This window comes from Manduca sexta, chromosome 16, assembly GCF_014839805.1.
Source record: "Manduca sexta isolate Smith_Timp_Sample1 chromosome 16, JHU_Msex_v1.0, whole genome shotgun sequence".
Taxonomy (NCBI): Eukaryota; Metazoa; Arthropoda; class Insecta; order Lepidoptera; family Sphingidae; genus Manduca; species Manduca sexta.
Window position 1 is genome coordinate 7,072,806 of NC_051130.1, and position 14,987 is coordinate 7,087,792.

The window sequence follows — 14,987 nt, forward strand, 5'->3', positions numbered from 1 at the left end:
TACAGACAGAAAAGAAGACTTTGTTTTATATGTATAGATATATTATGCTTTACATATTTTAACACATTTTTAAGTACTTATCTATAATTGCATGGCTACAGGCTTTAAAAATAAAATACCTGTGTCATGCAAAACATAAACAGGTCTTGTTAATTATAATATTATGACTTGGTCAAATAAAGGTTAACAGTTGAACTTTTACATTAAAATTATAGTTTTCGTTTATGACATTTTAAATACTGGTTGAAATAGGATGATGGTATTTACGAAAAAAAAAACATTTGATTTTTGAAAAAAGTATTATACATAGAAAAAAAAAAGATTTCGGACTTCATTCGTAATCTCTGCATAAAACCAGAAACTAAAAAAAAGTATATCCTAACTAAATCTTTAAAAAAAAACATTATGAACAATTATACCACATATTTCAATAGTGATGACCGCATATATGTCATTCAAAGTACAAGCATTGTTTGAGATTAACAATGATAGTTTGTGGGTGTTGCAGAACGCAAACCACATTCATTCAATACCTTTAAATTATACTTACCGCAGACTTATAACTCAAATGAGGATTATATTAGAGAACATATTTTGTATTTGTCTTTTTTATTCAGAATATATGCACGTTTCATTATTCAAAATAACGTCTTCATAGGATAATTGATGTGGTCAATATTAAAACAAATGCATTAAGTATTTTCCGGCAGTGGCGAATAACATTCCCATTGATAGAAATTTCTCAACTTCCACAGCATGAATAGCCGACTCAACCGAGGTGACACCATATAATGAGTAACCTGCATTATATCCTTACCCAGGCTTTTTTGTCACTTCTTTTTTCAATTCTAATATTGTAAGTCCACAATATTTGTATATGCACCCCCTCTTCTGTACGTTTTAGTGGCATTTTTTTTCGATATTTCCGAAGTTTCTTTTGGGAGTACTCCGTGCCCCCGCGTACCCCCAGAGTAAAAGCCGTTTCCTTAACAATTTTGACAGTAATAATATTTTCCATGTTCGGAAACGATCCACAATACTGCCTTTCTCCTTCTCTTCATTTTTTTTGGGTTTAACAACGCACTTACAAGTTTTCGTTTATTTAACAGGCACTTTTCTTGGGCGAATATGATCGTATATAATAACGTTTCTTATTCGTTCGTTTATTCTATTTAAATAAAAAATGCATATGATGGGAAAAACTACACTCATAGTTATAAAAAATATATTTCATTTTTTTCCTTGAGATTTTTATTCTGTAAGTATTACATTATTTAATTGAATTTTACGGTCTTCCTAGGTATACAAGTTTAGTTATAGCTATTAATACAATTTTTATTTATGTCGATCATACATTACTAGATGTGTCGAGAAAATCATAATAGCGATATAGCATTTCGCCTGTTAATAAGAATAAATAAAGCTGGCGTCCATCGTAGCAATTATATTGTTGCAAGCGCTTAAACCATACTGTAGGCATATGGTTAGTGTATACGAAAATATCTTGCTTCAGAATAAAGAAAAAAGTAATTAAAAGCATAACGATGTAAGTACATTTTTGTGTGTAATGTGGTTAGTCGTGTCAAGCAAAAATGTTGATTATATGCCTGGCATGGCTTAGTACGTTTTGAATGTTTTAATTTTTCATATGTAATATCAATACCAAAATGGGAGCAAAGAAAACCGTTAGAAGTAAAACATTAGAACTGCGTTAGTAACAGACGATGACACCGAATTCAGCCTGAGTTACCAAAACATAGGAGATTCATGCAAAATGTCGAATGCTGATCGAAGCTCCAACGTAAAACGAATATAGAAATAAGATCCCAATCGGGTCAAAACCAAACAGTCTATCAAACCAGACGGTGAGGTCGATGATCAGCATTATAAGCACTCAAAGCCAGTAAGAAAAAATGAAATGGATAAAATTTAAGAGAAGGTTAAAAAAGAAAACGAACCTTATTATGATGAAGATAATTATTTGTGTTTGGTACAGATAAGTGATTCTGAAATAAACAAAAAATGTCTCGTGTAGAAAGCAAAATAAAAACAAACAAAACGAAAACAACAAAAATGTTAAGTCACGTTATCGAAGGAGTAGGTGCCGGCGCCAGGCCGAGGTGTTACGACTGTCCAAGCCGGTGTTAGCGCGACGTGACGGCTGGCCGCCGCTACTGCCGGCACTATCTATACGAGTGGCTACACAGCACGAGCGGGACCGTTACTGTCATACTAAGGACCCAGCTGAGAGTCACTACTCATTCAAAAGAATGATGGCGAGATAGTGTAGTTTAGATGATAATTTACTGCAATTAATTCACGTATAGTTCTCATGTATCGCATTACCAACTGGTACGCTAGTGCTGTTTAACCAAACAAGTTCTAGTCACTAGTGACAAACTGCTACACATCGTACACGCAAGACATCAACACAGCCAGTTTTACCGCATCCATTAATACGCGAGTGACACGAAGTTAGCTCTAATTGCTTCACACATCCCGGTTGTTGGGTAGTCGATTACTTTAGGAATAGCAATAAGTTTTCTTATGTCCTAATTTTTGCGGCAATACTTTGTCAATATGGCATTTTCGACATCATTCTAATAGGAGTTTTTTTGTTATATCTCTCTTACTTCTCAATATGGGAGCAGGTGAAATAAAAAGACCTATCGTATGTTCCTTCGTTAATTGAGCAGTACATTTAGCCCCCGGATAAGTGTTACCGGCTAGTCAACAACTAGGACGATGGTTTAAGGGTGTCCGCAAACGTGGGGTCGAGCATCACCTGCGCGTCGTAGAGCGGCGCGTGCGGTGCGTGCGGTGCGTGCGGTACGTGCGGCCCGTGGTGCGCGGGGTGCGCGGGGTGGGCGTGCGCGAGCGGGTCGGCGCCGCCCGGCGAGCCCGACGCCGGCGACGCGCTGCCGCCGCCCGGCGACGCGGGGCTCTGCGACTGCGCACCGTGCGGCCCCGTCACATCCCACTGTACAGTGCACACACTGCCGCCTACAGTACACGCCACTCGCACGCACGACATAACGCTCCACGCTCACACATCATGGCAAGTGCATAATACAATACAACAGATCGTACTTATTCCCCTTTGTACATTTTTATACTCTTAAGACGGTAGACGGTTAGAAAGTTTGTTTAATTCTACCTGCTTAGGAAAACCAAAATATCAAACTGGAAACACCTCAATCGAATTAACCATCAAACAAAAACTAAGACCACTGATATTAAGTTTAATGTGCTTCATCGGCCAGAAACCCATGAGTTTTATAGACACTGGACTATATTAAAAGTCAACCTTATGATTATAATTCCGCCGAGATCTTTGTTAATATCGATTAACAAAGAAATTTTTTCTGTTAGCTGTAATCAAATTGTTGATAAATGAATGTAATTGCGAGAAATGTTAGAGCCATATCCCTATTTTCCTTTTCTCCATACTTTTTTTATTTTCTTCAAAGATCAATTAAATACCCACATATAACTTTTTAAATAAATAATTAACATGATATACAAAACGGTGAACTAATAAATTGCGCCGCGTGTCCTATACACTTTTTTAGAGACGTTAATTCTACAACATATAATTTACGTATGAGGAACAAAACCATATTTATATGAAATAGTGATATTCGTTGTTTTATGCTATCATCCAATTTTTTATCGTAAGATACGTTCTCGTCTGGTTCTTTTAATTTTATATATTGTTTGTGTTGTAAAATTAATACGCCTTAATACATATGTTGTCTCCTAATATAATCTACGACAGCAATTTAAAGATGTCTAGAACATTTATTTGCCTAAATTAGTTAAAAATTTTAGGAGGACGGAATCATAACTATAGCACCTACATTCCTCCTTTGTCTTGACAAACATACATGGACAAAATCACAGAGCTGTTTAGGCTTGAGTGTAGTTTTAAAACTATGCAGTGTACGTACGTATCTGTTGTGGTGGTAGTCGGGCGAGGCGCGGTGCGGCAGGTAGTTGGGCGGCGCGTGCGGGAAGTGCACGGACGTGAGGTCGGGCAGCGAGCCGCCCGGCACCTGCAGCTCGCCGCACGCCAGCGCGCCGCCGCCGCCGCCGTCCCCCCCGCTCTCGTACACACTGCGCACGCGCAACACGTGTACAACAACAATCTAAATCAGCACAGACACGAACTGCACACTAACTTATATTGTAATTTGTAATCAACTTATCAAGAATTAAATTCTTTTCCTTGAGGGCGGAAGTGATCATGGCTTATGATATTGTGGATCTTAATGGACGGTAAAGATCACACCATCAAGCCCGATAACTGGTTTATACTACAAAAAAATACTGTTACACACATTGATCGCAATTCTATACATAAACATATGAACGCATCGATTGCGTGCTACGAATATGTATTACTTCACAGTGCTTAAAAAGCAATTTGCGTACTCACTTGTTATTATTTGGTATTCTAGGTATTTCGCAGGACGACCTTGGACGATTCGTCGGATTCATTCCCAGTGTTCCTAATACGTTTAGATGCATGTCGCCGGCTGAAATAGAGTACAAACAGTTATATCACAATATAAATAACATGGGTAGACATACATACCGTTATTCCTATATTTGAGGACATTTTGCAGTGTCCGAAAAGTTTTTTTTTTAATCTAAATACAGTATATGAGTGTATCAGAAATTAATCAAATTTGGGATGTTAATATTTTTGGTGATTAAGCAAAATTTTACATTCAAATTAGGGTATTCAATTTTATTTTGTAATAACCTAAGCCCACTAGTCCAATGAAGCGATGATATAAATAGATAAGGGCACGCAATTTATTTGTGCAATGTCAACTGATTAGGCGCCGTGTGTGGCTGCCAGTGATTAAGACACTCATAAAAACTATTATCATTACTATTGTCGTGTCATTCACTGCGGTTAATAAGGAAGTGTGTTAATTTAGCGTATTGAATAAATTTGAATGATTCCTCCTAGCCGAGTTTCGGCAACGACGCAGGAGATATTATAGTGCACAAGTGTTTGCGCAATAGACAGGTACACTCTCTGGTCCTTCACTATTCATAGTTCGGTGAGACGGCAATCCGACATAACCGGAGAGAGATCAGGCGCAGGACCAACGGCTTTACATGCTTTCCGAGGTACGGGGGTATCACAACGCCAATTTCCCAACTCCGAGTTGCGACTGAGTAATTTTTAAGATGGAAAAATCCAGTCAAATTATTTTGCTCAATTCGAGTTTCGAACCTAGGACATCAGCGAGGTAATCGTACTCGTACCGTGTATGCATTACAACTACGCCACCAAGGCAGTCGAATTTGAAAATTTACATTCGAAATCTACAAAGCTAAAGTTTGTTTGAAAATGTTAATATCAGAAACTAGTGGTTGGAATTTAGTGTAGTATATTATCATTATGAATAGGCAAATCGGACAATTAGTAAAATTAGCTTTAGTGCAACTTTGTAAAGTTAGCATAGCTTCATTAGGTGAAATAGGATATTTTATTATGTTCGACTTTGTCAGTTTTTCTATATGCAACATCAATAACTACGAAATAAAAGCTCTTTTGAGAAACCACAATAAAAGTGGTAAAATATATGGGGTAGTTATTTCATATATGTATAAGAGTGTGCGGGTTCTTAAAATATCGCGCTATCTCTTTGTTTCGCACGTATCGTGATTCTTGACTTGACAAGATAGTATTCAGTTCTTTTTAGTTTTCGGACATTTTGCGGGCTTATTATTGAAGTCTCTGTTAGATTTTAAATGATGTACACTCTTGATAACTTCATAAATAAATATGAATGAAAAAAAATAGCCTTTTAAATGAAGTTTTTTTTTGACAGCATAGTATGTCATTTACCTCTCCGATGGTTCTGGTGCGGGTGCAGATGCGGGTGCGCGTGCGAGTGCAGCGTGTGGTGCGGCGACAGCGGCTGCGCGGCGGCCTGCTGCTCGCCGCACGACTGGTGCAGCGCCGAGTCGGAGTTCGTGCGCCGCCAGTTGCTGTCCGGCGGCGGGCTGACGACAAATACCATTATTATAGTAGTCAGCAAACATACTTGACTATACTACCGCGTGATCAGAGGATTATTTGTATGTAAGTGTAGCTACACTAAAACTGTGTTCAAGTTGTTTACCGCCTAATGTAGGTGGTGGTTCGCTATGTTTTTGCTATAATAAAAAGTAGTCTATGTACTTTTTTTACGTTAAACTACTCCGTAGCAAATTCGCCACACTGGATTTAGCCGTGAAACGTAACAAACAGACAGAGTTAATTTCGCATTTATAATAATTAGTATGTTACTGTTATAATGTATAAAAATGTCTTTGTTATAAAATAAATCTGCGGTAGTTATCTAAATACAAAAGCATTAAAATCATTTCATATTACTCAGGCGAAAGGCGAACCTCTCATTTATATATTACCATATTTTATTAACATTGTTGAATGAAATAAAATTATATGTATAAAGATTTATATTTTTTATTTTATTTGAAGAATAAGCGCAGATTATAAAAAGAAGAAAATCAGTGTTAATTGCATATAATCTTCCGCATACCTTTTCTCTTATTTGGCAGTGGAAATGCTTAAAACCGTGATAATGCTATGGAACTTATTATAATAAAGGAACATAATAGATGACAAGTGAGCCGATGTTGCATAATACGATCCGCTAATCGACTATAACGCGCGAGCATTTAAAAAATGTGTAGCATACTCGTTACACGCTTCATTCAATTCATTCGCGTACACTCTTATTTTGCGCAGTACGTATATTGGCGGGAAAACCATATACTAGGCATAAGCCAAATAAGGTAAACTGCAACTCAAAAGGAATGTTAACGGTTTTTATTTTTATTGCTTAAATATTAGTTAATTTTATGATTGATCTGTAAAATCTTGATCTTGTAAAACTGGGTTTCTTTAATGGTAAAAGCGCAGCTGATGACTCAGATACTGGCAAAATTTACATTTTAACCTATAATTCGGTTTTTAAATGTACCGAGATGTGATGCAATTGTAACGCATATGTGTTTTTTAATTGAGTTTGATTCAGAAAAACGCCTCATTGATCTTCCGATGATGAGCGTTAACGTCACATAATTATTGATAAACTAGACTGACCCAGATGATTTTAATAATAAATTTGTTAAGTATAAAAACGTGATAATTATGTCACTGGCTTTTACCCGCAGATTCGCCTGCATGGAGGCAGAATGGAATGAATAAGTCTACTGTGTATAGCTACGAGTAATATTATGGAGGAAATTTTAAACTTTAAATTTTATTTTATTATTTACAATAAATACTAGTATAATGACCACCGTACACATGTTGAAAAGGTGAAATTGGGGCTCTTCTTAAGAGTAGTTTTTTCAGAAATCGGGACAACCGATGTAGTCGCAGTAAAGAAAAAAAACATTTGAAAATCGTCGTAAGACAACATTTTTTTGATTGGTCGACCTTACATTTTACAGAGTTACAATTTTACATCGTTTGAGCCTGTAATGTTACCTGTTAAAAAAAATACAAAGAAACTTTGATAAAATAATCATAATTTATCAGTATTTTTATTCCGCAATTATTTACTTACTTAAAAAAATACATTAAATCCAAAAACATCACGTTCCTCAAATATTTTTTTACTAATTATTACAAAAGCTAATAATAAGTGCTTACAAAATAATTACATTTATACCGAGTGGTATGACGGAATTTTTGAATTCCTCATCGCGTCATAAACACATTGTTCAATTTGTATGGTCCAAGAGGTAAAGCGACTCGTGAGTCACTGATATTAATTCACTCCTCATTGTCATCCATTCTATGAAGGCTCATTCATATTTAATAATAATTGTTTTAAGTTTGGCATCGACAGATGAACAGGAAACATGTTCAATATAACTGGGTTATTTGAAATACGCCCGGACTGCCCCTTGTTGTGTACTGTGCTATAATAACCGCATGGTCGCAGTTGTATCCTTAAAATATAGATTCTGGGTAATTCTTGATTTATTACTTATCATTATTGTTATAAATTGTGTCTAACACTTACAACACCTACAAGAATTTTTAATCAATTCTTTTTCGGAGTTGTGAAACATCTTATCATAATGATAAGTTTCGTGTAAAAGTTCTTATTTTACGTGTTTTTAATAGTTTCTTTCACTAGAGTCTATAGGTATCTAACATTAAATTAAAATATTTTTTTTAAATCTTGTCTTTATAATTCCATTCTATACTCATAGCATTCATAAATAAACCTATTAAAATGTTTATTCATAATAAGAAGGCATATATACCCATTCATTCATTCATTCATTCCATATATAATAATAGACATTAATAGTTACCAAAAGCATAATCGATTCGGACAAGAAAAATTGATTTTTAAAATCATTTGTGATAATTTCAGGAATCCCTGCACAGATTTTAAGAGGCGTAATATTATTGATTTACAAGACAATTACTTTTCCGAATCTTTTCAATCGTTTTTTGTTTTTTTTTTACGGTGACTTTTAGTTAGTGAGCATTATTCACTACTTTTCTCGCGCGCATGCCAGCGAATGCTTGCATAAAATAGAAAGAAATAAAATGATTATATGACCCATAGACAATGTCGTCACTATGCAGTGTGTATTTACACTACAAACCTAATACTACTACTATCTATGCTTTCTAGAGAGTTGTAAATTTTGTAGAAATATTTCCGATATATCCGATACATATCTATGTAAATAATGAAGTGAAAAAACATTTTATTCCATTCTCACCTCCAATTTTATATTGATTGGGGGACCAATTTGCAGTTATTATTGTACCATGAATTCCAGTTATATAATTACTAGCTTTTGCCCGCGGCTCCGCCCGCGTTTTAAAGTTTTTCAGGCTAAAGTTTTCCGTTATAAAAGTGGTAGTTTCCCGGGAGCCCGATGTTCTTCCCAGGGTCTAAAACTGTCTCCATACCAAATTTCATCTTAACACGTTAGGTAGTTTTTGAGTTTAACACGTTCAGGCAGACAGATGCAGTAGGGGACTTTGTTTTATAATATATTTTTTAGAACTTTTTAAGAGGAACAATCCTGTCATACATCATTGTTGCATAACTTTAACCGTTTACGCAGCGCACACAATGGAAGCTCTCAAAACTAATAAATTTTCCCCGTTTTTGCAACATGTTTCATTACTGCTCCGCTCCTATTGGTCATGGCGTGATGATATATAGCCTATAGCACTCCAGGAATAAAGGGCTATCCAACACAAAAAGATTTTTTCAGTTCAAACCGGTAGTTCCTGAGATTAGCCATTACTGCTGCGCTCCTATTGGTCATAGCGTGATGATATATAGCCTATAGCGCTCCACAAATAAAGGGCTATCCAACACAAAACGAATTTTTCAGTTTAAACCGGTAGTTCCTGAGATCAGCCATTACTGCTCCGCTCCTATTGGGTATAGCGTGATGATATATAGCCTATAGCAATCCACGAACAAAGGGCTATCCAACGCAAAAAGAATTTTTCAGTTCGAATCGGTAGTTTCTGAGATTAGTCATTACTGCTCCGCTCCTATTGGGTATAGCGTGATGATATATAGCCTATAGCACTCCACGAACAAAGGGCTATCCAACGCAAAAAGAATTTTTCAGTTTGGACCGGTAGTTCCTGAGATCAGCCATTACTGCTCCGCTCCTATTGGGTATAGCGTGATGATATATAGCCTATAGCACTCCACGAACAAAGGGCTATCCAACGCAAAAAGAATTTTTCAGTTTGGACCGGTAGTTCCTGAGATCAGCCATTACTGCTCCGCTCCTATTGGGTATAGCGTGATGATATATAGCCTATAGCAATCCACGAACAAAGGACTATCCAACGCAAAAAGATTTTTCAGTTTGGACCGGTAGTTCCTGAGATTAGCTATTACTGCTCCGCTCCTGTTGGGTATAGCGTGATGATATATAGCCTATAGCACTCCACGAACAAAGGGCTATCCAACGCAAAAAGAATTTTTCAGTTTGGACCGGTAGTTCCTGAGATTAGCGCGTTCAAACAAACAAACAAACAAACTCTTCAGCTTTATATAATAGTATAGATTATTTTGCAATAAAAATATCGAATACCAAAGATATTTTTGGTACATATTAATACCTTTCTTAGCGTTAACATCATGAGTATTCACTTCTCATATGTTCTATTGCTGTGTAAATATTTTTTTTGCAGTTTAGAAATGTTGCCCAAATTTGCTAAAAAGTGATTGACGTCATTCCAGTGAGATGTGACGCAAGTTATTATGTTTTTAATGAAGACTTGTTATTGGTAAAAAATTAACTGTAAGATAACTGTTTCCAACTAGTACCGTTATTCAGATATTTATAGAAGTTTGAACTTATTTATAGAAGTATGAAATAAAATAACGATTGATAGGACTTTCGCTTTCACTTTATAGCAGCTTCGTGAATATTCATTTACATGCTGTTTTAAACACTATCCCCCTTATTCATAGACGTTTTTTATCTAACGACCGAGTAATGCTGTGATAACAAGTCTGTTTCTCAGTGCTGACGGCATGGCAGTCTTCTCAGTGCGTAGACATAGGGCCGTTGTGATTGGCTAATATTGAAATGCAACAATAATAGCCAATCACAACGGCCCTATTTCTGTTTCTCAGTGCCGTTGGGCACTGAGAAACAAGCTTGTTATCACAGCTTTACTTCGTCCTTAGATAAAAAACGTTTATGAATAAGGGGGTATATCGATACTTTGGTCAAGAAGGTAAAAATCTAGCGCTAGGCATGATTTATAAAACGATAAATGGCGCGAACGTCAAACGGTCAGAAGTCAGAACACAGAAGCTCTTCCAATGTTGTTTAATACAAAATGCGAGGATGCGATGTAACTACTTAATAAGTAGGCCTTTTTTTAGGAACACTTATTATAATTCTAAGGGTTTTGGTATTTGATCTGCATTATCAAAATTGTTTGTTCAAAGGATAAGGTTATTATCTATATTATTATATAAAGCTGAGTTTGTTTGATCGCGTTAATCTCAGAGTCTACTAGTACAAATTAAAAAATTCTTTCGGTGTTGGATAGCCTATTTGTCAAGGAAGGCTATAAGCTATATAACATCACGCTATTACCAAAAGGAGCGGAGCATCAACGAGAAATGATACAAAAACGGGGTAAAAATAATCCTTTTGAGAGCTTCCGATGCGTGCACTGCGTAATCGGATAAAGATACAATCATGTATGACGACATTGTTCCTCTTCAAATATCTAAAAAATATATTTTAAAAGTCCCCCGCCGCATATGTTTGAACGCGATAAACTCAGAAAATACCCAACGAATTTCGATAAAATTTGGTACGGATAGTTTCGAGACCCTGGGAAGGAAGGACTGAGGTTGCTTTCTATCCCGGGAAAATATATGGCGAGACTTTTATGTCGGAAAACATTTCACGCGGGCGAAGTCGCGCACAAAAGCTATAATATAAAAAGAAAAAGTTTGTGACTGTAAGTTTGTAGAGCTTAATCACAAACTACTGGACCGATTTTGATTTTTTTTTCACCAATTGGAAGCTACTTTATTCCTGAGTGTTATAGTCAAAATCTTTATTCCAGAACATTTTATAGCTCATAACTTATTATTATTTAGTCATTGTTTTTGTACAATTTTTTTTATACATGTGTGAGAATTTTTATGTTGAAGACCTTTAAAGTAGGATATCATTGTCTTGATAATTATGCCTGACCATTTATTAAATCAAATATATGCAAGTTTAGAATCTAATTTTTTGCTACCAGATATGTAATGATCTAATCTCCCTTTGTAATGGACACAGGGTGTAACACAAACAAGACACCGCGACAAAAGTTTCAACATGAGTATTTTAAGAGTATTTTAGCGACACTAAGATTTATACACATTTAAATCAGCACTTTTTTATATTTTTTTTAGTAGTTAAATTTTTTGGAAAAAATGACGTTTAAGTCAATTAGCCTTTCAACCGTCGATAAGTGTCTAGACACTGGACAATTAGCCCAATTACCTCAAATATATAGTGCTTCCATAGGGGCTGGTGTCGTGCTTGCGGTCGGCCGGGCGGCGCATGGGCCCCACGGAGGAGGAGGCGCGGCCGCGCTGGCCCGGCGAGCGCGCCGGCGACGTGCCGCCGCTGCGCCCGCCGCCCAGCCCGTACTGCGTCACTAGCGTCGTCTCCTCCGGCTGCCGACAAACAGACTCACGTTGTACTCTCTGATATGTACCGGCACATCCATGATACCAATACATGCCATTCCAATGTGAATGTATGACTGATACATCCAATGTATCACCAGCATTATGAGGATAATGAAAACTAAGCTCAACAGGAAAATAAGATGTGTTGAAAAATACATTCAGTAACATGGGTATTGATAACACAAATGCTCAATTTCTATAAATCAATGTGGACATAATGACAATGGTACTTTCACTACTATAATACAACTACAAAACATTTGTGTACAAAAAATAACAATAAACAAGTCACAATATTAAATAATAGAAAAACTTATTCCATATAAATTGTAAACTTAAAACAAGATAAGACTAAAGTTTAAACAAAATGCTTGGAAGGATTATAAACCTACAATTACCATATTTAAAAAAAAAACATTATTTTTATTGTGCACATCTCTATCTATAATAAAAACAATTATATAACAATAATAAAGGCATTCTTACAAAAGTAACACCATAAAAAATTGCAACCATGAAAATGATATTTGATATACAAATTACTCAATGCTTATAGTGTTTACAAAGGGACCATATGATGAAGCCAGTTAACATGAGCTAAGTCATGTTAACATAAAATGATTTAAGAACACATGTTATAATGTAAATAACAAGTTTTAACAGTTTTCAGCTCTGGTACTGTGTAATTCAACAGTGATTGCTAAATTATTTATTATGACAGCCATTAGATCCTGTTTAGTAACATTAAAGTGTGTGTGTTAACTTCATTAGCATGTTTCGTACATTGTTACCTTTATATTTATAGAAATAGATCATTATAATGGTTATATCATTAAAAAAAACATTATTACTTTATCCTGAAATATAAAATTGATTTGAAAAAATAAATAAAAGATACACATTGAACATGCTTAATCGTTTGGGAATTATTACTTACTAAATTATAATAATCAGTAAAGGGAAAACTTAACATAATAAATTAAAAACCAAATATATGTTTCCTAAAAAACAGCCAGCTACAACTGCACCACTACCACGAAAAAATGGAAGACCTACATAGATGTACAACAGTGGTTCAAGTAATTATGACTAATGCTGTTTTCTAACAGATACAGCATTAATAGAATAGGAAAATGTCATTGAGTCCAGGTTTTATTTAACAATATTTTTTATTTGACACAATTACCCGTCCCACTTTACTGTGATACATTTATATTTGGTAAAATTGTGATCAAACTCTAAAACCTTAACATTTTCCGTTTCAGTAGTGGGGACTTGTGGTGCAGCCACATTTGGCAGAGAGCCACTTCGAAATGTGCCCAAGCCTTGCTGTGTGGGTCGGAGAGATGAGTCATTGACCTCAGGGGGCTTGGGTGGAGCTTTATTTCTTGTCCGCCTGCTATTTGAATTAACCTGCAATCACGTACCTTCAATACCTCTATGAAGTAGTTACATTATTATCACATTTACCAGTCAAATATAAGTAAACAGAAAATGAACACAAACACTATAATATTTATGACACTATTTCTTGTACATGAATGTTTGTAAAAAACATAACACAGATCATCAATTGGAACATTAATGTTAACATTTATTATGATAAATAGAAGTAAGAAGTCGTGTGATCTACAACTGTTTTGATTTATGCCATTCATATTCTTGTAACTAGCTATTGTGTACATCCAAATGAAATGCCTGCATATTGACAATGACAATCGAGAACTATATACACAGAACGCAGTGTAGCTTTCAGTTATTGTATACAAACTATATAAAAATGTGGAATAAGTTATTAAGGCGCAATAGGCATACTGAAATGATTATTGTTTACGTCGGCGGGCACTTTTGACGGCCAGGAAGCGATTGTCTGAGTAAATAGGCGACATACCTTATTGGTTGCGTCGGAAACTTCACGCATTATTTTTTCAAAAGCAGCAGTTTCCTCCGCCTGCTTTTGATTGTGGAGGGCAATTTTTTCACTGAATTTCCTTGGATTCGCCATGATGGCCAATAAGTTTTTATTTTTCTTTTTTTACATCACAATTTTCAGCGCTCGAAGAACCAAAACGCGCTTGCTTGCTGCTGTCACATCAGGCAAGCATAGTGTAGAATTGCCGCTTAAAAAAATTAGGGATGTGCTACATTATAAAAGTCGATTTCTGTTGATATATTTTACTATAATGTATTGTTTTAATATATTTTTGGAAATACAGTAAAATATGATCTTTATTATTTGCTACTCCCTCATATCATATCCAATGCATTCATTTAAAATAATTAATGTAAAAAAATACGTAGCCTATTCAATATTGAAATTTTTACACAAAGAAAATACTCACTCTCAATTGATAAATGCTGCTACAGACTAAAAAGTATTCGAAGTTACGGTGATTTACAAATTACATATTTTATAATATCCTATACAATAATTTCTTTATTTACTGAGCCATATTTTATATTTTTTATTTATGTAGATTTTTTTATTCTGTACTAATCATTTTTGCCTCATAACCAGACAACACAGAGAACGTCAGTATACTTCATTTGATAAAAAAATTCGAAATTTTAGAGACGGGTGGTCACAATTGAAATTACATACATTCGAATACATTGTGAAATTTATTCATTTTATTAGTTGAACACTCCTTGTGTTGTACTCGTATTCAGGGATCGACGTCAAGGTTTTTTTGCGGATTTTGTACAGTTATTTCATTTATTTGTGAAGCTGTGTGT

General features: G+C 35.4%; 1 protein-coding gene across 1 annotated transcript in view; it reads right to left on the bottom strand.

Annotated features, from left to right (window-relative positions):
• Positions 1-14,347, bottom strand: part of LOC115446247 (CREB-regulated transcription coactivator 3) — a gene marked incomplete in the record, with an annotated part of 22,625 nt that extends 8,278 nt beyond the window's left edge. Inside the window, 7 exon segments of the mRNA XM_037439263.1 lie at positions 1,959-2,006; positions 2,786-2,980; positions 3,951-4,116; positions 4,439-4,538; positions 5,870-6,027; positions 12,061-12,236; positions 14,143-14,347. Coding sequence (XP_037295160.1) covers positions 1,959-2,006; positions 2,786-2,980; positions 3,951-4,116; positions 4,439-4,538; positions 5,870-6,027; positions 12,061-12,236; positions 14,143-14,256 — 957 coding nt within the window.
• Between the last annotated feature and the right edge of the window lie 640 nt (positions 14,348-14,987).